Below are 27056 nucleotides of genomic sequence, written 5' to 3' on the forward strand. Positions count from 1 at the left end.
TTCTTGCGTGCTTCAGGTAGCTTAAAGGTACGCAAGGTGTGTTCCCTTCTTCCCTAGGTTCAGTTCTTTTCATGGTTTCTTCCCGGTTCAAATTTATTAATTTGTTCTTCGTTGTTTCACCGACGACTGTGTGCCCCTGGCACGTCCCGCACGGCAGGGCTGGTTTGTTTTCTACGAGGCTATCAAGGAATGGAAATGTCTATCGTTTTCTGTAGTTACGTGAATCGAAATATCAATCCGGCCAGGTTTCAGTCACGTGAACAGTGATTTAAAACTCACATTAAAAACCAAAAGTGGATGAGGTTGGTTGAGAACATCCAGCAAACCCTAAAAAATAACGTATCGGTCGCCATAAAAAGTGTAAAAATCAAAATTTACCCAACATTATTCTTACCCCGACCTGTACTTCAATTCCCGCTAATGTATGACCAGCAAGGTAGCATGGCGTGTCTGCCTGCCTTCCCAGAGGTTCTTTTCCGATCCTTCGGTATTCCTGTTTAATTTTAGGCCAATAAAGGAGGCTAATTAGGAAACGTAAGGAAAGTGGTTGAGGTACGGCCCTCAGGGGGTTTGAGGTTCTCGTTTATGTTTTACCGACTTCAAAATCACGTCCTCGTCTCGGGAAGCAAGAAAGTAGGACCTTCGTTAAAGCGAAGACCGCAGCCCTCTGGTCACTATACCCGATGCCCGATAATGAGGGCCAAGGGACAGCGACGATGATTACGACGTAGCTCAAGGATACACCAGGGGCTCTCTGGGAACCTGAAACTCTTGGGAATCGAAATATGCTAAGCGCGGGGCGCGGGTTATACAAGCATTAGGAAATCTTTTGGAAACGAATTCGGTCTGTATTTATATTTTTTCGCACATTTTCTACACACCAGGCGCCATTGAATGGGGAGGATCGTGTTATCCAATAACACGATCAAGTGTGGAGAGTACGCTGCCTGTAGATTATTTACTTTCTCACCCAACCATCCGTGCAGTCGGCGGGAATCAGCCAACCGAATGGTCGGAACGGAAAGAGAGCGATCTCCCGCCATCCCCCGGTTTGGTTCGCCAGTTGGTGGCCAAATGATCAGCGATCCGCAACGAATGCTATTCACGTATTGTATCCAAATACGGTTTTCGCTCTGTTACGAAATAAGGGCTCGGTTAGAATATGTGTAAATCGGATTGCGCCCCGGACCCCGGCGAGTAACGGAACGACGTGCCCAGAATTTTCACCATTCACTTACCAGGAGGAGGGTGGACAATAAAACGCCGCCCGGTCGTCGCACAATGATAACGCACCGAGTGCCGGCCGGGGGGTGCCTTTCGTGTGGAAGCGTTAGAAACCCTAACCTAAAAGGTGGCACCGCCTGCTGCCAGAGTATTGTGTTGGGAGCGCGCTCTGACAGCATTCGAGGTGTCATTTCTGCCCATCCCAGAAGGCCTCGAAGGCGTTGGCTATTTTTCAAACGCACTGGATTGACGGGTCAGTACTCGCCGAAAACACTAAATTATCACCAGCCATTGCACAATACAGAAAGTCTGGGATCTCTATGTATTTTAGGGCTCTACTGGAACGCAACCTGCGGAATACACGGCTCCTCTCCGGCGTCGGTGGCTTCAAATTGTACATCGAAAACCGGTAGTCGCTTTCGGGCCTCGCCCGCCAAGAGTTATGGTCCGCCCGTTTGGTAACCGTGCAATGGCCATTCTCTGAGCGTGTGTGCCCATTGCGAAGGTGTAGTGGCGCGTGAACGCGAAAAAGTCGACCCAAGAATTGGGCACCATGTTTTGAACAACAAAACTTTCCCTTTGTCCGCTCCGCGTGTACGTGTGTGTGCGGTTGCCGGGGGGCAAACCTCCCAAAAGCACGCTCCCGGGCACACAATAGAAAGAACCCGGCCCCCGTTGGCTACCTGCTTTCCATGTTTGACCCCCTCTCTCCCACTCCCGCTCTTTCTCGGGCTGAGTTGCTTATCGTGGCCGTGGCTCCGGGACTGTACCGTTTATTTTGGAATGCTCCCTTCATCGGCGAGGCCAGGGGTTTTCGTTCCCTCGTACCCTGCGGGCCGGATGGAATGGATGACTGGCTGGCACCGTTTATCATCCGGACGCTCGGAGCGCTCCTGCGCGTAATGGCGTGCGAAGGGATGGCTGTTTATTGTGATTCTTGTGGTGGGCGCGAGGGCTGTAACCGGTAAATTAATTTCTTATTGCCACACACGCGCGATGGGTGTTCCGGTAAGTGGCCAGGAATCGCATGCACTGACCCTAGAATGGCACAGTCCGATATGAAACATAAAGAATGGGCCGTATTTTGGTCCCTAGCGGGCAACTGGTTTGAGTCCCGGTCTTGGCGATTTTAACATTCAATTTGATGCATCCCGATTTGCCTGCCTACCATAACGCCCCTCGGAAGCCAAACGGACAAAGCGGTGAAAGAGGCACGCCTTTATGGCCATCATTCCCTCACGAAGTCCCATCTTCGCGCGGCTATCGACACCATTCTCCGGCGTCGCCCACATGTCTGCTGTCTCGATGTGGTCGCGAATGTTGATGGGGGCCATAACTCATTTCCGAGCCCGCGGACAATTAGGCTTGCCGAAGGCATGAATCGAACATACATTTTCTTGTCTGTGGCTGTGACTTCTTTTTTTTTGTGCCAACAGCCCAAAAAAAGGATTCTTTCTTTATGCTTCCGCTTAAAACGCTTCGCTGGGTCCAAATACGCGCGGCACTTCCGGTTTCGGGGGGCGGTCGCGATACTCGAAAGCCGCAAGAAAGTGGCAAGAAGCTTGGCTCAGCGCAAAATTTTCGCTGTCCCGCAGCAGTGCATTGGCCTTGGTGACCCGGGGGGCGAACGCAAACGCATTATGCCGACAGCAACCGCCGGACCCCGGATAGACCGCGAGCGCGAGTTGATTGTTTTCAAAAGCCTTCCCTCGAAATTGTGTTGTGAGAATTTTTCACCTTGCCTTCTTCGTTTATTTAAGGTGACAATTTAATCGCCGACAGCTCCCCAACGTCGGCCACTAATGAACTTTTAACCCTCGGAACCTTCGTTCGGAACGAATACGGAACCCCCTCGTGTGAGTGTGAAACATCCGAGTAATTAATCGATGGTTTTCAGATATATTCAAATGATGGCCGTGTAACAGTTGGGTAGCTTTTTTCGGCTTCCTTTATCTTGATGCAGCCCAAAAAAAACAACGTAGCCGGAACGCATTGGTTCCTCGGCGCATGCAGGAAAAAGGGGAAAAAGTAGGGACACACGCTGTAAATGACGGACTTCCCGCGTTTCCGGAGCCGGTGCGGAGCCCACTTGACAAAGTGTTCCACTTCGATGCGTTCGATGCGCGTTCCCGTTCCTGGTCGGTTTTGGGTCGTCGGCGCATTAGGGACGATCTCTCTCTGTGCTGTGGTGCAGTTTGATCGCATCGCGGAAGCTCCAAACCATGGCACCGTGTCTGTTGGGCAATAAATAATCACTAAAATATGCATCAAAACATAATGAATTGGGTGCCACGAATGACTCATCCAAATGGTTGGGTACCAAAAATTAATATGACTTATATGAAGACACTTCTAGCGATGGCCATTCGCAACAACATGTGTAATTGGAGCAGTTTAGGAACCATTGCGAACCCCCCGTTTTAGAGCTCCACTTGCAACCTGAAGTGCAATCCATCTATCAGCTGTGAGTAGCGCATCGTTCGTCATGGGTCAAAATGCTCGAAAGGGTTGCAGGCATTGAACTGAGTCATCTGGCTGTGGTACGGGGCTTGCATTCGTATTTTGATAAAGTTCCGTTCTTGTTCACACGTCCCATTGATGAGAGAACTAGTTTCGTGGAACAGCAACATGCACTCGATTAGCTTGCTCGTGTGATTCACGCTTGAAGAGGCCTTTACTGGCTTGGGAAAAGGTTTAATCAAATAGATATTCATCCTATTAACACGGGTCATCACTTTGTTGGTAAGAAATGCACTGAAAAATGTGATAAATCGGAATAATAATCATTTGTCTGTGTACCGTTTTGAAATTTCCCATACAAATCGGTTAGAAAAGAATAAGAACAACCAGTTCCGGGCCGGGGTTTTTGCGAACTGGGTTTTGTTTTGCTTTTTTTGTTTTTTTTGCAAGAACTTTTGTTTGACCTTCAATAACAAAATTTTTAAAGTTTAAAAACGAATTTCAAAACTGTAACCGTCGTCGGCCCAGAAAGCTGTCACAGCACAATTGTACTAAATGCTGTACCAAAAACTGTACTAAATTCGAAGCATTGTGCTCGTTCCTCAGTAGATGCATCCCTTACGGAGATAAACAAACGGACTGTCAAATCTAGCTTTGGTGATGATTTCGGGAAAGCAAAAGTGACCACAGAACTGACCGCCAATCCCAAATCAACAGTTCCGCTTCTTAAATCGGCAACGGAACAACCCGTAAAAAGGCAACTTGTTTGTTGGAAAGTGTTAAAGTGTTTGCAAACGAAACTTAACAAAATGTCCTTGCGACCGGACGACCACCGTCGGAAGTGGGACAGAAAGGAGTACGAGCGGTTGGCCCAGGAACGAATCCTTTCGAAGGATGGCAAGGTACAGGAAGATGAAGGTACGTGCACTCTTTACGGCCGATGCCGGTGCTTTTGGAATAACGCTGGCGTTCTCCGTCCCACAGAACCGATCACGAAGGAGCTGCTCAAGCAGCGCGAATACAAAGTCGATCTGGACAGCAAGCTGGGCAAGAGCATGGTCATCAACAAGAGCACACCGTCGTCGCAGTCGGGCGGCTACTACTGCAACGTTTGCGACTGTGTGGTGAAGGACTCGATCAACTTTCTCGACCACATTAACGGCAAAAAGCACCAGCGGAACCTGGGCATGTCGATGAAGGTGGAGCGCAGTTCACTCGATCAGGTGAAGGAGCGGTTCAAGATCAACAAGAAGAAGACCGAGGAGAAAAAGAAAGACTACGAGCTGGAGTCGCGGGTCCGCGAGGCGAAGGAAGAGGAAGATCGGTACCGAGAGTACAAGCGGGAGAAGAGAAAAGACCGCAAACGGAAGCACGACGGTGGCGGGGACGATGAGGACGAGCTGGACGGGGGCAGCTCGGAGATGGCCGCCATTATGGGGTTTGCCGGGTTCGGTGGGTCGAAGAAAAATTGAACCTCCCCCCGGGCCAACACTACCGCGCGACGCGTTCGCGGCTCAGCTCACCGATTAAATGTTACTCTCATGGGGGACACTGTGGGTCCCTTACGTTTACGACGACCCCCAAACCAATCACCGTAAAGTTAAAATATTGCATCGAACGTCGCGTGGCCGTGCGATGAACGCTGCAGCAGCCGTATTCGAATTACTGTAACCTGATGAACTGTACACGACAAATACAATGGACTATATTTATGACGTATTCTGGGGCGTACCCTTCGGAACTGACCTTAGAGTATGAACTCGACCTTATATGCTGGCGTTGTGCGTTCTTTATTTCTTTTTGTAGCGTATAAGAGTTTCTGACAAAAACAGTTAGTGTTTCTTAAATGGTTGCCTTCATCTGGCCCACTTCTTGGGGTCCTGAAAAGTTGTCTTCCTTTCGCTCCTCGGAACAGTAAGCAGTTTGTGTAAATAGTTACCAATATCCTCGAGTTGGGACGAGCTAAAAATCTTGTTGTAAATATAAATCTGGCAGAGGTCAACGGAGTGTCCGTCCGTCGTGATTGTTGTTGGAAGAGCACCGGCTTCGTTGTGCTTCGTTTCGTCAATGCGCGTCAATTTCTTAAATGCTATACTTTCTGAGTTTCGATTCGTTGGTCTATCGATCGGCCGTATGAGAGACCCAAATTAATACCGTTTCGAATTAAGTAAATGTTTTCCTCGTTTAATAATTTAAATGAACTTTGGCCCTAGGACAAACATTTCGATAATGTTCGCAATGCAATCAGGATGTGTGGTCGTGATGTACGTAATGATGAAAACACAAAAAACTGTTCGAGCGTTCGTGAATCGATGAACCGTTAGCCGATACGCAACGATGAATATATACTCTAGAGGTTTAGTAAACTTTCAGCAACATGTAAACGACAGGCGGGTACGCATATAGATGGCATATTTGAGGGTAAAAGGAGCGTTAGTTTCAGTGCCATTGTCCGGACGAGCGTCCGGCCTCCTAAGCCTTACTGTTGTCCATCTCAGCCTGCAAGAACTGGGCCGCAGAGAACGGTTGCTTCGTGATGGGCGTCAGCGCTACCTCTTGCATGGGCGCCTCGACAGCATCCATTTCGGGCATTTCACCGAGCAGCCGGGCCAGATTGCTCTCCTTCCAGCGGCCACTGTTCCCGTTGATGGTGCGATCTTCGCACACGCACAGGAACAGCGTATCGACTACCATCTACCGGAGGGGGTAAACAACACGCGCCGCGCATTAGCATAGTCATTTGGCAGCACAGCAACGCCCCATGATGACTCACCTCGTACAGCGACAGCATGATGTGGGCAACGAAGAACGCAAACACGGTAATAATGATCACCGGCGCCATATAGAAGTGGAGATCGGCATTGTCACGCAGCAGCAGAATACTGATCAGCCCACAGAGGGCCGCCACGGCCAGTTTGCCCAGAAACAGTACCAAATCGCCGATCCCGTTGATGGTGGCCACTTGCAGTGCGTTCGTCACCAGGGCATTCCAGGCCTGGCAGATAAAAAAACGGTGTGAGTGTTTTGCTGGGAAGCAGGGCACCCGTTAGCTTACGATCTTGGCCGCCGGGCAAAAGTTAACACCCTCGATCGCGATCACGGTGTACGCGTTGTGGTTGAGGTAGCGAATGAACTTTTCCAGCAACCAAAAGCTACAGATGCAACACCGCAGACAGCAGCTGGCACACTCCGAGCCCTCCTGCTGGTGGCGTTTCAATCTGGGGAAAGAGGATCGATAGCAATCAATCGAATCAACGGTCCGGGGGGCCTTGGTCTGCTTACTTGGCGTAGAGGTACGTCAGGATGAGGCGCGGAATTTTGAAGATCGTAATGATCAGCGAACCTTTGGCGACGGATCCGAGGTGATACTTGACCAGCTTGGCGATCGCGTGCAGCACGGGCGTGTCGGTCGGCTTGCGGAAGTACCAGAAGGCGACGGCACCGGCTATGGCGAGTTGCTGGCAGGCAAAGATGAACTCGCTGGTCCAGATCAGTCCGATGATGTAGATCCACAGCATGTGCCGCAGGACGTTCGCCTCGTGATACTCGACCAACTTGAAGGCTGATCAATGAAAGGGCAGTAATTAGTATTTGCAACCAGCCCGAGATGCGGCACTGTGTACTCACACTTGAAGTTTGTATCGTTCTTGCCGGCCAATTCCGGCTTCAGCTTGGTGTCGTTCGTGAGCGAGGAGTTCTCTTCGAGTTGCGTTATCGGGCTTAGTAGAGGCTTCAGCCCGGGATAGTTTGCCGTAGCCAGACAGATGACTACGGAGACCCAGAATGCTAGGAAGACGACCAGCGCAAGGAACGCTAGTAGCGGTGGGCCGGCCAGGCCCGGTAGCTGCAGCATACACTTGCCCGCTTCCTCAAACAGTGCCGCTAGCCCGGTTAGTTTTTCGCGCAGATAGTACACCAGCACGAGCAGGATGATCATGATGAAGGTGGCGGCGATCGCCAGTACGTAGATCGTCGTTTCGTTGCGCACTAGCTCTTCCAGGTACGACAGCTGCTGGTCTGTATCGAGTGTGTGTTTCGTGCGGTAGTAACTCCACCAAAGAACCGCCGTAATGCCGATACTGGCGATGACCACGAAGATGCAAATGAGCCACGACACGATCGCGGCGAGCCAATGGAGCATCGCAATGATGACGATCGAAAAGACGAGACTGAGCGCACAGACGAGCACGATCGTGGGCCAGGCTTTGTAGAGATCGCTAAACACCTGTTGGGTCGCTTCCCAGGAGTTGATCAGGGCGTACATCTTTTTGACCTGTTGCAGGGGCGCGTTGGCACCGGTCGGGATGCAACGGTGCAGTACCGGGGCCGATTGGTACACGGGTAACGGTGGACAGGGTCCGGTGTAGTCGAAATACTTTGGTCCACTCGCTTCCGGCGTCAGGAGGAAGGTCATGTTGAAATCGTAACGACAGAGCTTGGTGAAGGTCTCCTCATGGTACCGGTACAGTTCCGCCGCGTTGGTTAACTCCCGCCGGGGACACTCTTTCACGCAAACCGTTAGCGTATGGCGTAGTTCTTTCACGTCCAGGAAGAACAGATACGGCTTGTCGGCCGTATTCATGCCGGACAGTGGAATGTTGGAGTACTTCTCATTGCTGTCGACACCGCACGTGTTGCCGAACGAATCGTACCCGTTGATGATGCGAAGCGGATTTCCGTAGATGAAGGAAAAGATGGCAATCACGATCTACGGGGAAACGGTAGCGCGGCGGTTAGAAGGTGTACTCTGCGGCCATGCATCGTTGGCCATGACCTTCAAACGTTCGAAGTGTGATTCGCTACCAACAAAGACACACACACAAAAAGCTGTTTCCGGATTCTCCCCTCGTCGGAACAACGACGCTTGCGTTGGATTAGGTCAGGGAGTTGGTTAAAGGGATCTCCCCCAGGCGCCCGTGATGACAAAGAAAGGGTGGAGCCCTTGGCGTGTAATTACCCTCACGCGATGTTTGACGAATTCACCCGGGGCGTGTGGGCCACCCTCATGCAAAGCACTTACCAACGCTATCCAGAACACGACGTATAGGATCAACCAGAAGATATCGGTATGGCCCCGAACCGTTGCCGGCTGGGCGGGTTGATCCGACTTGCTCTCGAAGCACCCCATCGCGTCGGTCTTGATTTAGGAGTTTTCAAACTTTATTGAGACCTTCACTGACTCACAGAAATATCCGTCCAACTAATTTAGTACGACTTTACGCTTATTAATTCCACTTTTAACTCGAGATGCTAATTGCTCACTCGCAACTTAAAGCATTCCTGCCGGATGACGCGACCCGCGAATGGCGGCGGCGAGTCTTGGCTTGGCACGGTGTTTATTGTTGTTGGTGGCGTCGCTTCTTTTTCTCCTCCGGGCGAAGTTTTATTCCGTCTCTTTTCGCCCCAGAAGTCGGCTTTTTAAATAGCGGCTCGGCGCGGCTTGAACAGAGAACCTCTGAGCGAGAAGCGCAGGCAGGACGCCGTTTTAGAACACCGCCAGCCGTTGCTGTCAGTTTGTACTAATTTGACGTTTCAAAGAAAAATAAACATCAAAGCATGTGATTTGGTTCAGTTCAAAGTTATCGAGAGCAATGAAGTGTTTTGCGAGCAGGATACGAAACTAAAGCGCTCCCAAACCTCCGTCACAATGATGCACAGTCACAAAACGATGGCCACGGCCTTGAATCCTCTAATCACGGCCATCTGGAGCCTTCTGCACACTTTATTCACATGCACCGAATGGTTGGCGTGGCTGAGTCGCTGGTGCCGACAGACGGTGCTCCAGTGCCTACGTATTCGATCGCAGTTCACCGGGGAAAAGTATCATCACTTCATTCGACAGTCACAGACATTCGTGAGGCAAAACATGGCACAGGTCACGAAAGTCCCCGTGCATTTGGTGGTGCTTTTGGGTCTAGAAGAACCGGATTATCGGCTACTTACGCAGCTTATCTTTTGGTCACACGCGGCCGGTATCCGCTATATTAGCTTCTACGATCATAATGGTGAGTCTGCTGGCATCCTTTGTAATTGTTGTCTGGTTCAACCATTCAACGTCAATTGTAGGGGTCATTAAGCGAAATCACGAGCAAATGGTGCGCTACGTGAACGCAGCTCAGCTGGATGATGCGGACGATATTCACTGGACGTCGCCACCGGAATCGGAACCCCGCCCTGGGCGATCAACGCCGACGACGACGACGGTATCGTTCTACTCGCCGGTCGACGGCAAACAAGGCCTGGTGCAGCTGGGTCGCGTGGTTGGAGAGTCCCTGCGCAACCGGAATCTGCACATCTCGGATGTGGACATCGAGTTTCTGAACGGTCGCCTACAAGCCGCTCATCATCACATTCCGGATCCCGATCTGGCGCTGTACTTCGGGGACATCTGCTCACCGTACGGCCTGCTACCGTGGCAGATCCGGTTGACGGAATTTTTGTCCCTTGCGTTGCGTTTGCGGGACATTAGCGTGCGGCATTTTATGAATTGTTTGCTAAAATTTGCCCGATGCGAGCAACGGTTTGGAACGTAGCCCTCGCAAAACTGAAGCCAGTCTATCCTGAGGGATAATCTGCGACACTCGCTCTGACAATGGCCAATTGGCTGTGGGGAGGATTTGGTGTGAAAGTTCCTTAGGCATCTGTTGCTGGTACCGATCATTGTACCGGCAGTTTTTAGTTTTAAATGCAACAACGGCATCATTCCCCGGGGTCGTCCGATTCCCCTTTTGCTAGGGTACATTTATTCAAGCAATTAGCAACTTTCATTGGGAACCGTCCACCGTCACGTGGCGAAGTCGTAATTTGTGTTGTGGGATGTTCTCATCCCAAAGCCCATCCATTATCCATTAAAATAAAAAAATAGCGACTTGCTAAACGTAGTTTTGCATTATTGTGCATTATGTGAAACAAGTACCAGCTGACAAAGCGCCCGGTCCTGATCGGGCTCGTCTCGCAGTAAGTTTGATTGCCGCAATAAATCTGAAGCAGGCCACGCTTACGGTGGACAGCTGGTTCTAACAGGGCAGCATGATGTGTAGGTAGCGCTAACGAGCGAGAGAGAAACAGCTGCCAACAGTCTAGTTGGCCTTGTCTGTTTGCCGAACGAGTACAGTCGAACCTCGATCGCATCAAACCACAGTTGGCGATTAATTTCGCTTCAAAAATGGTTACAAATAAGTGAAATGAATTTGTTTTTGTTGCACAATTAAAGGCCTGGCCAACATCTACGTTGGCAGTACAAACACGCGCCACAATTTTTCACTTTCCAAAGTGAAATCGGCTTCTGTTATAACGAGGTTCTACTGTAGTTCGTTTCGACCGAGGTTCGACTGTAGCCGTTCGGCACCGAAAGAGACAGCTACAGAGTGGTTGAGTGGCTCGCATTTCCGTCCTGTTCGTTGACGCTAGCTCCACATCGATCCTGTTCTCCTGGTAAAAAGTTGCGTTTGTAGCGCTCGTGCTTGGCATGTCGAAAACTGCGTTTTTGGCGCGCGAAATCGTTTATTGCGGGCGGACTGATTTTTTGAACCGCAATCGAACGTGCTTCCTTCCTCGCTAGGACAAACAGTGGTGAATCGAAGAAGGCGGAAAGGGGGAGAAAAGGGTCATCAGCTGTGCAATGAAACAATACAACACAACAATGTTCTTCAGCATTTATACTTTTCGTCTTTTATTCCACCATGCAATGCCGCAAATTGTTCTTTTCCATTCCACATCGCTTATGCTCTCCGCGCGCGCGCAGGTTTCCTCTGGTTTTCTCTTTATTTTTCCACTTAAAAGCTAGATGTCTGTGTGAGTGTGTGTGTGTGTGTTTATTTTCTCTGATTCTCCGCTGTTCACCGGCTGTTTCTCGTTTCTCTTAGCGACTAAAGTTTACCCTTTTGCTTGCTCGCGCGCGCCTACTACCACCCCGTCGCGTCGGGGTTCACACCATCATTCTGCGACTACTACGTTTCTGCTTTCTGTTTCAACATCATCTTAGGAGCTACAACGTGTTTTTTTGTTTTGTTTTGCATTTTGCATCATTCTACCATTTTTTTTTTGGGTTTTTTTGTCAATGATCAATTATGTTTTTTGTGTTTCTTTTTCCTCATTCATTAAGTGTCGATTTCTAAACGACACACACACACGCACACACTCGCGGTTCGCGGGGGCTTTCTACTACACGACGCCGTTCCGTTGCGCAGATTTGTGAGCGCAATAACTTCTGCTTCTTCTCGGCGCGCCATTTGCTCTATTCGTTTTCCCCGGTTGCTTCCCTTTTGCTACACTTTTCCTCTCGCCAATGGGGGGAGTCATCCTTTAAATTTTCTGCTACTCCTTGCGCGGTTCTTGTAAAGTTCAGTTTCAATAGTTTCTGCGCTTCTGCGTTGCCTACTTTGATTCACACGCCACGCCGACCACCAACACGATTCATTCTAATACACACCCTGCCTCCTTCTGTCTCGCCTACTACGCGTTTCGGGTGTGTGCTGTCACCTGTGGGACATTTTTCACTTACTACTAATGTTTTTTTTCCTCACCATCCTCTTCTGGCGGCCACCGAGGGACTCGGCCAGGATGATGGTGATCGTTTTGTTGCTTTGTTGCATCATGTGTACTTGCTACTTTCATTTAACATCCTTAAACACTAGGCGATCGAAAATAAGACCAAAAATAAGTGTGTTTTTTTATTATTTCAATGCTCTCGTCTACCGTCGTCGTCGTCCTGTGGCATTTTGGCGCGACGCGCGCACACACACAACATACATATATCTTCGGGCCATCCCTCTTCCTTAAGCATCGCATTGGCATCCTCGTCAAAGCACGGATAGCGCGGTAATCAGTACAGAAAGACGCTCTCTCTGCACAAGCAAGGGAGCACAAGCTGCACAGCTCCGAAACTACCGACAAATGCCGCGCGTGTTCCGGGGGGGTGTCCGGATAGCATGTCCCGTCAACTGTACCCCGCACTGCGCCTCCCGCTTTCTTGTGCTCTCCGTAAAACAGAACCGAAGGTGGAAGCCCCGTTCGCGTTTAATTTCGTTCCTAATGGTAGTGCGTATCGTATCTTTTGCCGTGAGTGTGCTTTTTATCTTTCTTCTCAACTTTTAATCCATTCTCACGTGCGCAAGCTATACGAAAGTCCGTGCGGCGCGCCCAACATAACGCAAGAAACGCAAATATGTGCACGACATAATCGGGCGATTAGGTGGTTTGTTGCTTCCGTAGTAGACTTGGCGCAAAATCTCAATCAAATGACGTTGAAAGGGGTGTAAAAGTGTCGTTTTTGTTTCAATTTTAGTGTGAACACGATGCGCCGGTTACCGGTTATCGAAAAAAAAAACGGTGACACTACTAGTCGTGTGTTGATCCGCCATTCGTTGATCGTGGCGGTGTGTGATCGTGTGTCTCGCGCTGTCCTTTAATTTCTTCGGTTGTGTCTCGTTCTTTTTAACAGGAAGATTCAAGATTGTTGAGGCTCGTTTGCTTTCCCTACCAACCGCATCGAGTGTCGGCGGGTTGGGGTTAGGGTAAATGTACACCTTCAAAACCCCACAATCTGCCAAACCTAAAAACGGTTGCCCCGGCAACAGGACGACCCCGATTTCAACGAAATGTTGTTTAAAATCCTAAAAGTGTGAGGTTAGGATTAACTCGTCATCGTCTACAGCGGGGAGCAGCACCGTGTGGGCCGCGCGGCAAGGATTCGCGCCCGATCCCTTCGCCGGTCGTATATGTGTTCTTTGTGTGTGTGAGGGTCGTCTTGTGTTTCTGCCCGAGCTCATCCTCTTTCTGTTGTGTGTATTTGTTGCTGCCGCTGCTGCTGTTCTGTAACTCTAAACAATTGTTTACCCTAAATAGTTTTGCTTACAAACTAGCAAAAATTTCATTCATTTGGTTAATCCTAAATCGCGCTGCTGCGCTGCTGCCGCGGATCCGCGTCCATCGCCTTCACGAGCCCCATTCGCTCAATTCGTGTGATTCGTCGGTGAGACCCGAGGCTGCCGCCGCCGCCGCCACCACCACCATCTCGGTTCATAAGTCGTAACATTTTGCACAGTTTGCGCGCGTCCTTTTCTTCTCCTCGTCCTCAAGCCGCTCTGAGTCAAGTTGTCACCTGTCGTGACCTATAAATACGGTCTAGAAGTTTCGGCCTCTCCGGCCATCCGGCCTGCCATCATCTTAATGCTAATAAAACTACTACGCGGTTGCTTTCAATTTCCAGTTTCCATTTCAACTACTTAATCCTGTGTTCTAGAGTTCCACCACCTTCCTCCGGGGGGGTGTGTGTTTCTACCTTGCTCGCCCGCTCGCCATTCTGGCCATATTTTGTGTTTCCATTTTGTTTTACATCCTATTCTACGAGAGCGTGTTCTGCCTAGTGTCTGCTTCCGCCGGGCCGGTCCGGGTTTGAGATCTTCCCGTGCCCTGTGGAATCGATTTCTCTTTTGCTACTAAACACCACAGGTTCGCGCGCGCCTTTCTTGTACCGTTCCTTGTAATCGCCTACAGTTAGTTACGTGTTACGTGGGCTTCACTTTCTACTTTTTTGTTTTTTCTTATGTTCATCTTTCGGTTTCGGGCCGTTTCTCCCACTTTTACGTAAAGAATGAAGTAAAAAGATATCTCTTCTCCTTTTGCTGCTCCTTCTCCGCTTTTTGGTTTAAATTTTCCGCGCCCAAGACGCGCGTGATCGTGTTTCATATCAGTTGCTTTGAATTTGTTATGTTCATATGGTTTTTAACGTGTGTGTGGTAAAACAGCGGTTTTAACGAATGTCCCATCCCCGCAAAAAAGTGGTACGGTACGAACTGACCGCGGGGACAAAACGGGAACGCTCTGGGAAATGAAGACAACGCACGCTGCACCAAAAAGCCTTACACACCCTCTACTAACGCTACTGATTCGTCGCGAAATCGATAACAACAACGGCCACTACATCTTCCCCCACATACACACGCACACACGCTCTGCTCTACAAAGAGAGTGAGGAGAGAGAAGGAAACAGAAAAGGATTCACAATAAATCAGACTTACAAGTCCTGATGTGTTTGTTCTCACTGTCCACTTATCAGTTCTTCTCCGAGCGAGCGGTGGAAGAAAATGAGCACACTAGAAGGGCTGCGGTTGCTACGATTAGCTACACTCTGCCGCCTCACACTACACACTATTTTGCCTGCTGCCTCTGCGCTGTCGCTGCTGCTGCTGCTGCTACTGTGGCAGCGCCTACTACACAACTACGGGCTACTACGGGCTAACACACTGCTACAAACTATGGCCTACAACTGTACTGTACTACTTCTCGTCGGCGATCGTGCGCCCTCTTTGTGGCCCTCTAAAAACCACCACAAAAACCTACATCCTCCGCGCGCGCCGCCAGGTGGCGCCAGGTTGTCCGTCGTCGTATTTCTCCTGTATCTCCTCAATTTGTATCCACGCGCAGATGCGAGTGTCCGGCTGCGGCTGCGGTCCCTCGCTCCGGCCTCCGGTCGGGCGGGGGTCTGAGGACGAGGGTCGAGCCATGCCACCATGCGCCCACCGCAACCACACACTCGCACTGTGCGGCGCACATGCGAGTTCTTTCGTCACCGTTCGTTCGTTGACGTTCGACTCCCTCTAAAAGGTAAATGGTTCGAAAAAATCACCGTGCAAGAAACCGTGCCACTGCTATATTAATGTATTACATCATTTGTTTTTCTTACGTTTTTTCTTTGTTTGTTCTTGTTGTTTGTTTTGCTTCGTTTTGTAGCTTTGTTTGTTTGCGGTTGCGGTTCGGTCGAGCTTTCGACAGATGACAGGATGACTCTCCGCAGCGATCCTGTGACTCCTATACCGGCTAAGATGCACCGACTACTACGCCTATTACTAAAAGAAAGACGCCCAATTCATGTGGGCATGGGGCGGGGGGGAAAACTGCAAACATGGCTACCTTCTGGGTGGGTTATGCACAATTGTGGAGCGAAAGCCCGGTTCTGCGCAGCGACGAATCCCGACGATCACCTTCGATCGATGTTACTCCGGTCCTCCGATCCTCGCGCTGTTTATCTGCTAACATTCACACACTTAGCAACACTCATCGCGCGCGTGTGGCTCGTTTCCTACTAGGTAGCTACTACAGCACACAACAAACTAACAACAGTTTTGTTACACGTCGGTGCCGCACTCGGCAGCCGGCTATACTGCTACACTTCCGCTACACGTGAACAGAGTTGGGAATGGCGCTTGGACGCTACTACTACGCTGCTACTACTCAGTCGATTCATAGGGGATTATTGCGACGAATTCGTGCGTTGGCCTAGAAGGGGGGTCTCTACTAGCCGGGGTTTTATACAACTTGCTTGCTGCCGTACTCGCGGCGATCCGCGCTTGTTCCGTTCGCTCAGGTTCGTTTCTGTCGCTTCGGTTTGCGCGATCATGTATTGTTACTACTGTTCGTTTCTGGCTCGTTCCGTTTGCAAACCTTTCGCGGAAGGTTTTCAGTGATAGTGATTATTTATGCTTCGTTTTATTGTTTCGCGTTCTTTTTTGTGTGTGTCTCCGTTTGATCCAGGTGTGGTTAGTATTTCCCCGTTGCAAAGAGAAGTGCATTTTGAGTTTTAAGGGTTGACGGTTTTTGCGTTTATACAGAGTGCGCGTGTTTTCGTGTTTCCAGTCATTTTCTGGTTCGGGTTCTTGTTTTCGTTAAAGGGGGTGTGTTCGTTCAACAGTGTGTCGCTAGAGAAGAGAGAATGGGGGGGTCGTGGTTTGAACGCTTATTACCGAAATGATCTTTACCAACATCTTTGAATAGCCGCGCATGGTTTCGATGGCCTGTAAGCGGTGTTGGCGAGAAACTGGCGGAGAAAATGGGGGCTTTTTGGGTGATTGACCGCAAAAAATATAATCATCTTTGGATGGTTTGCCGTTCGCTGTCGTCTTCGCGGCTTTAATTTACAGTATCGGCTAGGCATCGATCGAGCCCCGGTTTTGGGGGTATAATAACTGTGGGCTCAGCACTGTGTGGTAAAACACTTCCATCCGCCGCGCACGCACCGCACGTGCACACTTTGTAAAAACCGCTCTGTACAGCTCTGTAGCGTCTGTGGCGAACTCTTGCGCTAGGTATGGCGATCTCGTTATGAATATGCTCCTCGCGGAAAGATCGGCTGTGCAAAGGTTTACAAAATAGAGTTTTGTTCCGCAGCTCGGGGATCGTGCTATGCTCGCGCACCACCAACATCATCGTCGGCCATACAATCGGCGGCGGCGGTGTGTGCCTTTGGAATCAGTCTTTCCGTTCGAATGTGCGCGACAGTGACAGTGCGTGAACATTCAAAGTGGATAACAACTTCTAAGTAAAAACTAATGGAAGCAACAATGACGCAATCCAAAGACAATTTGGTAATAGTGCTAAACTAAACAGCAGCAATCTCGTTCCACAGGAGCCATAGGATCACTGCGAAGGGGATACAACTTACTAAAGCAAACGCGCAATGTTGTGGTTCGAAAGTAAGCACTCGATCTCTTTCTCTCTCTAAGCCGGGGCAAGTGGGGAAATTTCTTATTAGATGTAGCGTATCTCGTTTTTTCGTTTCGCCTTCTTTTGATTAAACAATACAAGCATAACAGCAAAACAAAAGGAGACTATTACGATCTGTATCACAGCATGAAACATATTATCACATAGCGTGTTTGCATAGCGGATGCAACCGGCCCGCAGTTGCTGCTTCCCGGTTGCATCCTGCAGTCGGCAGGCAAAGTGTCAATTCGTGTTCTAAAAATAAGCATAATATTTCTTTATATTCCTTTCTCGTTTTTCGCTCCCCGCTGCTATATCGCCTTATTTTGCTTCTTCGTTCACCTTTCCCCGGTCGCTTCCCGATTTCTTCTCTCATATTAGCCTATGTTGTGATTATATCGTGTATGTGATTACAAGTGTCATTAGCGCTGTAGATAAGCAATACTTTACTACTATTAATGGTTGCACGTTCGCTGGCAAATCATCATCATCATCGAAAGAGCGGTCGCCCAGCGGTACAGTTTTCCGCATTTCTCCGCCAGTTCCGGTCCAACCCGGCTGTTGGCATACACACACACTGTTCAAACGATGCATTTTGGTATAGAACCCATTTCGGTAGCAGAAAGTCGGCCGCCACGAGGTCCTTCAGATACAGGTAGGAGATCGTATAGGTTTTTGCTTTGCTGGAGATTTTGGAAGAGGTGAAAAGAGGGGGTCTTCGAGACATTTTCGAGCTTTTTCTATCTCTGTGTGGGTTTGCTTTCATGATTCGAGAGGAGGTTCCTGATGCATACTTGTGTATTGAGGTTTATGTTTTACTTTTACGTTGAACCCTCGAGGGCTACGTGAATCCATCAAAGGTCGCCCGTCAATTAAAGTATACGCGGTCGAGTGATCGAAGCCTGAAGGCCAGATGATGGGGGTCTAATCGTCACGCGTCACGTTTTGATTTTTCAAACAATACAAAGCGTCCTGCAGAGACATATACCTATGCTGTCCGGCTCCAGTGCCGTCGGGTGTTTCGGGCGGTTTTTGTATGAACTCGTTTTCACCGCTAGTGTCACCGCTATTCAATTCAATTCAATGGAAATTCAACAACTGGAAAAAGGGACTTTCAAAAATATTTGTGTAGAAAAGTTTGTTATTTCCTCTTGTTTTCACCTGTTCGTGCTCTGCGATAGTTGTTTGTGTTGTGCTTTCGTGCATTCGACTCCTTTCGCGCAGCGCACACCACCTCCTCCTGTCGTTTGGCTCGTTTCGCTTTCGCTTTTGGAATTCGTATGTTTGATTAGCTTCTTCACTATACTCATATGAAATGGTGCATGAGTTGTTTCATGTTACTTTTTATCAATTTTTGTATTGTTCTCTGTTTCACACACATATTATCGTACACCGTTGTGCCCCGCGTCCGAATGATAGTGCGCGGTACCCTTTTTTCGCTAGCCCAATTTGTGTATTTGTGGGGTCTGGGTCTCATTCAGTGTGGTTTCCACTGCTTCGTGCCCGTCAGTATCAGTTACTTTTCTTATCGTTGAAGGTCGACGTGTTGAGTGACTTGTTATCCACCATACGCACACACGTCTGTTTCATAAGGTTTTGACTTCTTCAATATAGAGCAAATGGTAACAAGGAGTCTCCCATGTTCGTGTCTCGTGGAAAATAAATTGTGGAAAAGGCACAATTTGTTTTCATTCGCTGATTTTTTTCCGGTAGCATCATCGTCAGGTAGCGTTTTGGTAATTTCCATCGATTTCTTCGCGGTTATGATTGTGGGGGACATCGGCAAGAACCAGTAGAGATATGGGGAAAAATGCACACTCTTGCACACACGTATACTGGTCGGGGTTCGGTGAATCGTTCGAATGCACCCGGCACACGAAACGCGTCCCGTTTGTCTCTCGAACCAAACGGGTGTTATGTCTTTTACAAGCAAACAAGAAACAACTAAAAACTGAAAGAAAGCAAAACATAAATCGAACAGTGATAACCGAAAAACTTACACGAAACAGCGTTGCGATTCGTAAGGGGCTTACAGGTGTGTAAGGAACTAAAAAAGGATGGGAAAATATAAAACCAATAAAAAAACTCACCAAACGTTCTGTGTTACCGGAGGAATGGCTTCATAACTGCGCGCGACATTGACAAAGTTTCTCAACGAGGAATTTCGATCCCATCCCGCCCGAGGACCCGCGGGCGAGCGAGGACATCATCGGCAGTCAGGTCAGGTTTTCTCTACTCGCTATCATTTATTCATCCGCATTCTCTTTCTCTCTCTCTCTCTCTCTCTCTGTGGCGCTGATCAACGCACAGGTCCAGAACCGCCCGAAGATCGCCCACCTTCGCTCCATTAACAACTCAAACACCTTCTCCTCGTACACAGTGTGTTGTGGTTCTCGTTTGGCGCCGCGCGTTTTGGCGCATGTGGTATGTTTTCGTTTGTGTCTGTGTCTGTGTTTTTTTGTATCTTCTCCGAAAGGGATCAAAGGTCAAAGGCAGCAAAGTTATTGGCCAATAGAAGGAGGATTGGAAAACAATAATTGTGAACAGCAAAACGGCCAAACGGCCAACATTCAGCATTATCGAGCGCACACCTTGTAGAACTGTTTCTACGTTCATTAACTCTTTTGTTTTCCCCCTTTTCCGCTGTGAGTTTCACTTTCCTCTGAGCCGGATCTGTTTCCGTTCCGGCTGTTTCTCCCCACTTCCACTCAATCCTGTGCCCTATCGCGCTATCACAATCACACAAAATTGCGTTTACATTTAAACGCACAAAGTAAGGGTGCAGCAGCAAGTGGGAAAAAGGAGTAAATGTTAAACAAAGAAACATAGATAAAAGGAAAATGGTCAAACGGAAAATGGGTAAACATCGAAACCAAATCGGAGACTGTGAGGAAAGAGTTGCAAAATCTTTCGAAAAAATCCTACTTAACGTACTAAACGCACTAAACACTAAATCTTATCAAATTAGGAAGATGTGTCGCGCGCGCGCGCCCGCGCCTCTGTCGTCGCGGCATTGACTCGGGGCTGTTTTTGACGCTTTTTTCGAGTTCATCTTTCGATGCAATCTGCTTTTGCTCTTTCTTGTGGGCCTTCCCTTCCGTGCTTTGCCTACCCTCGCGGGGATGTCATTCTACGAACGATCAACGGTGTGTTCTCTCTCTGTTGCCGCATGCATAAAGGTAAGATTCAAAACTCAGGCGGCATTAATCGCCTGCACCGCGCGCGCACCTGTCAGTCATCCGCGCGCCCACTGTCTTCGACCTCCCCCCCATTTTCTTTCCTAAAACCCGTCCCGTTCCGGGGGGCTTCCCCCATTTTGCTACGACTTTTACTTCCAATAATCGGTCTAGGAAATTGAAATAAACTAGCATTCTTCCGTCCATCCATCCGTCCGTCCGTTGCGTCTGCGTCACTCCGCTCCGCTTCGCATACTGTGTGTGTCTCTCTCGCTGTCTCTGTGCCTGTCCCTGAAGCTCTACTTTGCGACAGGCGACCTCCACACTGTGACCCTCTAACTGTTCACACTCCTTTCTCGCTTCGTTTCATCATTACTTCTCGCTACACTACGCCAATCTCGATTCGCGCAAACGGCGAGCATTTTAAATTAACCATGACAAAAAACATAATTCAGGGGGACAAGGGAAACAAGGGAAACAATAAATTAAAATTACACCTACTAAAATCAATCAGCGACACGCCTCCGAGCGGGGGAAGAAATTGTTGGGAACGCGGAACTCAAACACGGAAAAGGGAAGACGAAGGAAAAACCCGCGGACACCACTACTAAGAGCAACTCAGTGTCCGCGTGACGCGAAGTTTAGCGTGGCTGGATGCGGTTTTCCTTCCCGGTTCTCCTGGCCAGTCGAATGTTCGGCCAGCCGAATGAACTAATCCGAATCGAAAAAGCCCGGTTAGTCGGGATGCATCAGTCAGCACTGCCATGGGGTGTCTGCCGTGCGTTAAGCCGGTGTGTCTGTGTGCAGGGGCCACCCAAAAGGGGCCGCTTCTTTCGAATGCAAGCGAATTTGAGCGCTGCTTAAATAATAATAATGATTTTTAAAAAAACAGTCCCACATCAACTCTTCTTCCTCCGCCTCATTCAAATATGAGGTCCAAAAGTCTATATTATTCTCCTTCACAGTCGTCGGTCTCGTCGTCCGTATCCCGTTCTTAGAGTAGCGACCCCCCGTCCGATTGGTTTCCCCGTATTCCTTGCCAACGGTGCTGGGTGCCGGGTCCTCGTGTCATTGGCGCGCGTCTCGTTCGATTGTTTCCACATTGGCGGCCACAATCGAATGCCACGCCGGAACGCACGTGTACCACTCTTCTCCTCTCTCTGGGGTATCTTTGAGGTATCTCTTTCATTTCAGGTTGACCCCACCATCATCGGGTGAAGGTCCACGGAGAGAGGGAGTTTCACAGGGGAAAAAAACAAACAGAAAACATCACAATCTCCAAACTCCACCAATCTCTCTCGCCCGATTGATCGTTCGGTTTTGCGACCCCCCGCGCATGAGATTGTGATGTGATTCGGGGACTCTCTCTTTCTTTCTTTCTTTCTTTCTTTCTCTTTCGCACTTTGTCTGTCTGTCTCGGGGTTCTATGCTGTTACGCGCTCTGGGTTGCCCCGATGAGGTGTGCAAGCAAATTAAGGATAAACAATTTACAATTCAATTCCGGGCGGTTGTTCCGGGGATCGTGTTCGCTCGTTTCCTTCTTCGTTTTTCGCACCGGGCCCACCAACCGCTCATCTTTAAAACACTTTTTCGGTTTCGTTCACCGCCATCGACATTCTTCGTATTCGTCGTGCAACCACCGTCATTCGGCATCGATCCGCCCCGATCGATGATGCGCGCTGATGCTGGATGCTGGATGCGATCGATCGAACCATCGTGGCCGCATCAGCATATGATTGGAAAGGAAAGGAACACACGTTCGGAAATTCGGAATTCCCGCTCGCCCGCCTGCACACGCAAGGACAAGCGGCGATGATCTCGATCGAGTGATCTCGAGAAGCAGCCTCGATTTGCTGCTTTAGCGTTGTGTTTCGTCGTCGTTTTTGGTAGTGTCTGTGTGTGTTTGTTTTTTTTTCTGGTTGACTGATCGCGCTGGCGATCGTCGCTCTGTTGCTGTTGTTGTTGCTGTGCAGTTGATCTTGTTTGCTACCGTCACTCTCCCTCCCGTCCGTGCTGCCGCTGCTGTTCTGCGAGAGACGGATGCTCGTCGTGCTAGAAGGTGTTGGTGATGATCTGAGGTGTCGTCGGGAGAACTGGTGGTGGTGCTGCTGCTCCTGGCAGACCGGGTGAGGGAAGTGGGAAGTAGCAGCAAATCTACTTCGGAGCGTGCTGATACTGCGTGGTGTACGCTTCGTCCGGCGAGGCGGCCGTGCTGGCCTGCTCCGTGTCACCCATCTGTAGCGTGTGGATCACGGACGTCGGATGGGTCGGGTAGTACGGGTAGGTTGGGCTGATGTACTGCTGCTGCGGGAGTGACAGGATGGGCTAAAATAGAAGAAGAAGGGCGAATTGGTAGAGATCCTTCTAGTCGGGAGGCCGTCTACCCTCTTTACGTACCGATGAGCCAATCTGCAGTGTGGCCAGTTGTGGCATCATACCGTACTGCACGGCAGCAGGATTGTCACTGGACATAATCATCGAAACGCCCCGCGGCTGCACCTGCGTTACGCCGTCCGTCTTGTACGGTGTGCCGACCGACAGGTGGGAAGCAGGAACCTGAACGTATTGCTGCAACGAACCGGAACACGGAAGGAAGGATTGGAAATCTTGGGTGCCGGCCGAACGGGATAGCATCATCCGCGATCCGCGTACCTGCTCCTCTACCGGGGCGATCGCTTGGGTCATCATGTAGCTCGGCACCCACTGGGAGCCGGGCACGGCCGCGTAGCCGCCCACCTGCGGCGTGCTGAACCCTCTGTACGGCATGTTGATGTGTGTGCCGACGTTCACCCCGATACCGTTCTGCTGCATGTTCGGGTCGTAGGTCACCGGGATGCCCTCGGCTCCCTCGCGCCAGGTCCGCGTGTTCGGGTCCGGGCTCTTGAACGGGTTCTTCTTCTTCGAGCCACCGTCGGCAAACTTCACCAGCAGCGGTTCCTTCGCCCCCGGCAGCTGGTTGCCGTTGAACATCTGAATAATCTGTTCGCACTTGTCCCGCGATTCCATCCGGGCGAATCCAACACCTGGAAGAGGGAGGAAGTTAAAATTGCGACAACCGATTGGGCGCGCCTTGCTTACCTTTCGACTGTGCATTCTGATCGCGCAGAATTCGGGTCGAGATGACCTGGCCGTACTTGGAGAGTAGATTCTCAACGTCCGTCTCTTTGTAGTTCAAGGGAAGATTCGCAATGTATAGATTGGTTGGATCCTGCTCCTGTTGCTGCTTGTGTCCGGAATGGAGATTTTTCGTTTATGGTAGACAACACCGTGTGTGTGTGTGTGTGGTTGGGGGTGTGTGTTTGTGTGGGCGAGGGAGAGTGTGTTAACAGTTAAACGCGGAACGGGAAATGTTCGGGTTCGTGGACACAGATTGGAGATTCCACATTCCGCGTATTCGAGACGGGGCGGAAAAAGGGAGAAAAGAAACATCATTAGTACAGTTTTGCGTCTGCCGCGTGCCTGCGCGAAGCTCTCTCTCGTTGATTTTGGTTGTTTTTTTGCAATTATTTCGATCTGGTTCTGGTTTCTCGTTTCTTGGGCGCGCCTTGGGACAATCGGGTGCCACACATTTTGGCATTCAGGCATTTCAGTAAGACGAACGAAAAACAAAAAAAAAAACGGTAGAAAACTAAATCCGAAACAAAATCCGGCAGACGGACGGACGGACGGAGCGCTGACGGTGGAACTAACGCTGTGTCGAAGGCGGGGGGGGATTGACGGATTTTCTTTGCGAGGGCTATCTTTTGGAAACAAATCCGACTAACGAACCGGTGGTGGTTCGGGACAGAACAAATAGTTGGCAAGGACACTGTCGGCGGAAGAGAGCGAGCGAGGGAGAGAGAGAGAGAGAAGGTGAGAACATCTAACATCCTGCCGCCTTGGAACGCGTTGGAAGGAACTCGGCAAACTCGGTCTAGCGGCAGGGCGGCGGCGGCGCATTAAAAGGACGAGAAAATCGAGCCGAACACCGAGCGTATGTGTGTGTGGGGGGGTGTGTGTCGAGCAACATTATCGATGGGCATGATACGCGCATGAAAGGGGGGAATGATCCCAAGGCACACAACAGCAAAAAACAAAAATGACAGGATGACGAGCACAGAAGATCGAGATTATGATCGGTCGCGCGGTCGATGAGTGGTGGTGGTGGTGGTGTGTACGAACTATGAGATGACGATCGTCAAAAACCGAAACCGAAAAGAAGCGCGTCCCGAAACACGGTGTGTGTGAATACAATTAGAAACAATTCACACGCGGAATCCGCGGACACAACAGAAAGGAAGACACCCAAAATAGAAAGGAATTAATCAAAGAAACAGAACGGACGGACTGGAAAGGTGAGACAAACGAACGCGCGATAAGCAGAGTCATCGAATCGGTAAAACAGTAACACACAGACACCGACGGGAAACACCCGGGGGAACCCATCGGGCAGCAGCAGACGACGGGTGAAGAAACCCGGGGGACGAACGAACGTTTTTGCAAAGTTAATCTCCGGGTTTATATGTTCCTGTTTGTTGTTGCTGTCGTTCGACGCGGTAACTACTCGCTTCTCGCTGCGCCCCTCTCATGGGAGGCAGGCCTTCCCTCTGACAGCCTGACTCTGTCCTGTGTATAACCCTTCTTCTGTCCTAACGTCGCTAACTGACCTACGCTTGCGTGACGCATGTCTTATACTAAAGTATGTTTTATGTGGTGTGAATTGGCCGGCTCACTATGAACGTTTTATTTTGTTGGTTGTACACTATTTTTTCATTACGAAAAAAACAGTTTTGTTTATATATAAATGTTTGTTTGTTCGGTGTGTGTGTTTGGTTGGTGGCAGAGCAAACGAAATGCCGAGCTAGAGCTAGAGGCTAGTGTACAGAAAGTTTTACTTAGTTTGGTTGGTTAACAACAGAACAACAACGGGCGATATTATACAAAGAGAGAGAAAGAAAGGCAGAGAGATAGAAAAATAGATTGAAAGTGACCGGGGAATGTTTTTTTAAAGCTCGATCGCTATACACAGAGGTAGGTGTAACGGTAACTAGTTCCTCGGTTCGTATGTAACTCTCTATCAACGCTCTATGAAAGGGTGTATCAACTGCTAACTATTCGATATCTGCTATGTAAAAATCGGTAACGGTTAAAAACGGACTAACTATTGACAAATCGCTAAAACAAATGACTAAAGGCTAGAAAAGGCTAACAAAACCAAAATGGTAACACGGGGGTTCAATAAGAGCCGATTTTTGCCGATCACTTTGGACCAAGCCAAGAGAGGTAGGAACGAACCAACGGAACGCAGCTGACTGTTATCAGTGTTGTTGTTGTTGTGGCACATTGAGCCAGATTAGCGCCAGTAGTCAACAATGGGGCATACAGTGAGTTGTACCCGAGTGTGGTTCTTGGTACGTGGCTACGTACAACATTATGTATATCTATGGTGTGTACAGTACAGGGTTAAGTTAGCATTCGATTAGAGGCGGTTAATAACAGTGTGTCAGGCGCGCCTATACAGCCTATGGTTTAGATCAACAACTGTGTCTGTGTGTGTATTTTTACGTGTGTGTATATGATATGGATGTTAGGGTCTATTATAAACTTTCGCAATGTACACTAAAAACTGTCGTCTGGCTGGCTGGCTGGCTGGCTGGATATATTTACATTCGACTCCGCGCATTGCCGGTTTGGTTTGAGACATTACACTGAGGCGCACACAGACACACTGGCTCTTGACTCTATTACGGTGGCCAATAGACAACCAACGGGCGCTAGCGGAACTAAGTTCAAACTATTCAACGGACGAGGAGGCTCTATACACACTAGAGTACAGTAAAGCATGGCCCCCAAAGAATCGGGAACAATTGAATTAGCTCTATCAGGCCAAAACTTAACCGGACCTTTGTGTGACTTAATAAATGATAGAACTCGCTTTTTGAGGCACTCTTCCTTGTACAGCGTTGAGTTCATCATAGTGTTTGTGATGAAAACTTTGGTTTTCCGTCTACAGGTGCAAATTCCTTGCCAGATCATTAGATTCCGTGCAAATTTATTGGCGAATACAAATTTGAACTTGGAGAGGACATCTCCCCGTGCCGTGGCGAGGTAAAATTTTGGTCCAGGAAGCTGTCCAAAATCCTTTTTCACTAATGTTTCGTCGTCCATAAGCAAGCATCCTTTTTGTACCTCGTCAGAACCTTCTCGTACAACATTCTAGTGCGTGTTTTAGCGACTAGGTTTTGCTTAAATGTTCTGTTTGGATGTTTACATGCAAGGAAAGTCCAGTATTTGCCTAGATTGATCTCAAAACCTTCCAGTTCAGCTACCGGTCGTATCTTCCATTACTCTGTCTACTCTGAATCTTTCGGTCTACGCTTTAGCGTTCCCGGAAACGGTGGAGCACAGCATAAAGAGTTGATTTTGCGATTTTTAAAGCAGACCACGCGAGGTTCTCGATGTGAGTGTGCACAATTATTTTTCTTCTTTCGAGTTCCATTAAGCATAACATTCCATAAACTCCGCGTACCAAGATGAAACTTTCAGCACTGAAAGTCGAATATTGACTAAGGATATAACTATCAACACATTTGAAATCCGAACACCAGAGGCGCTACTAGACAACATACAACTTTCCTCGATTCTAAGTGGGCCATGCTTTACTGCGAAGGACTGCGCGCCATTTGGCAGAGAGACAACTTTATTACAACTCGCTTGACGCGACTCTCGACTACC

General features: G+C 49.3%; 4 protein-coding genes across 7 annotated transcripts in view; 2 read left to right on the forward strand and 2 right to left on the reverse strand.

Annotated features, from left to right (window-relative positions):
• Positions 1–4352: 4352 nt before the first annotated feature.
• Positions 4353–5395, forward strand: LOC128267773 (zinc finger matrin-type protein 2). Its single transcript, XM_053004692.1, has 2 exons — positions 4353–4602; positions 4669–5395. The coding sequence occupies exons 1-2, from the start codon at positions 4494–4496 to the stop codon at positions 5154–5156; spliced, it is 597 nt and encodes a 198-aa protein (XP_052860652.1). The 5' UTR covers positions 4353–4493; the 3' UTR covers positions 5157–5395.
• Positions 5396–5495: 100 nt separating this feature from the next.
• On the reverse strand, positions 5496–8954 carry LOC128267755 (choline transporter-like 1). Of its 2 annotated transcripts, none has more exons than XM_053004659.1 (6): positions 8705–8954; positions 7340–8392; positions 6967–7238; positions 6740–6902; positions 6458–6679; positions 5496–6378 (listed from the first exon to the last, which is right to left on the reverse strand). In XM_053004659.1, the coding sequence occupies exons 1-6, from the start codon at positions 8810–8812 to the stop codon at positions 6157–6159; spliced, it is 2040 nt and encodes a 679-aa protein (XP_052860619.1). In that variant the 5' UTR covers positions 8813–8954; the 3' UTR covers positions 5496–6156. The 2 variants fall into 2 exon arrangements, with proteins under 2 accessions (XP_052860619.1, XP_052860618.1); XM_053004658.1 differs by having other exon boundaries at positions 6967–7246; positions 7312–8392.
• A 349-nt stretch (positions 8955–9303) lies between these two features.
• On the forward strand, positions 9304–10492 carry LOC128267772 (dehydrodolichyl diphosphate synthase complex subunit Nus1). Its single transcript, XM_053004691.1, has 2 exons — positions 9304–9689; positions 9751–10492. The coding sequence occupies exons 1-2, from the start codon at positions 9332–9334 to the stop codon at positions 10215–10217; spliced, it is 825 nt and encodes a 274-aa protein (XP_052860651.1). The 5' UTR covers positions 9304–9331; the 3' UTR covers positions 10218–10492.
• Positions 10493–19408: 8916 nt separating this feature from the next.
• Positions 19409–27056, reverse strand: part of LOC128267762 (protein alan shepard) — a 140479-nt gene continuing 132831 nt past the window's right edge. For 2 of the 3 annotated variants that reach the window (XM_053004677.1, XM_053004676.1), the window contains 4 exons: positions 23421–23562; positions 22995–23365; positions 22740–22910; positions 19409–22667 (listed from right to left, as the gene is read on the reverse strand). In XM_053004677.1, coding sequence (XP_052860637.1) covers positions 22497–22667; positions 22740–22910; positions 22995–23365; positions 23421–23562 — 855 coding nt within the window. In that variant the 3' untranslated portion in view covers positions 19409–22496. The remainder of the gene's footprint in view (positions 22668–22739; positions 22911–22994; positions 23366–23420; positions 23563–27056) is intronic. The other variant, XM_053004678.1, reaches the window with a different exon arrangement.

Source organism: Anopheles cruzii, chromosome 2, assembly GCF_943734635.1.
Source record: "Anopheles cruzii chromosome 2, idAnoCruzAS_RS32_06, whole genome shotgun sequence".
Classification (NCBI taxonomy): Eukaryota; Metazoa; Arthropoda; class Insecta; order Diptera; family Culicidae; genus Anopheles; species Anopheles cruzii.

Coding starts and splice junctions, on each gene's coding strand:
- LOC128267755 (XM_053004658.1), bottom strand. CDS start 8,812: ATGGGGTGCTTCGAGAGCAAGTCGGATCAACCCGCCCAGCCGGCAACG. Junction 6,680..6,739: donor TTTGCCCGGCGGCCAAGATC/GTAAGCTAACGG, acceptor TTTATCTGCCAG/GCCTGGAATGCCCTGGTGAC. Junction 6,379..6,457: donor TCATGCTGTCGCTGTACGAG/GTGAGTCATCAT, acceptor CCCCTCCGGTAG/ATGGTAGTCGATACGCTGTT.
- LOC128267773 (XM_053004692.1), top strand. CDS start 4,494: ATGTCCTTGCGACCGGACGACCACCGTCGGAAGTGGGACAGAAAGGAG. Junction 4,603..4,668: donor CAAGGTACAGGAAGATGAAG/GTACGTGCACTC, acceptor TCCGTCCCACAG/AACCGATCACGAAGGAGCTG.
- LOC128267772 (XM_053004691.1), top strand. CDS start 9,332: ATGATGCACAGTCACAAAACGATGGCCACGGCCTTGAATCCTCTAATC. Junction 9,690..9,750: donor TAGCTTCTACGATCATAATG/GTGAGTCTGCTG, acceptor CGTCAATTGTAG/GGGTCATTAAGCGAAATCAC.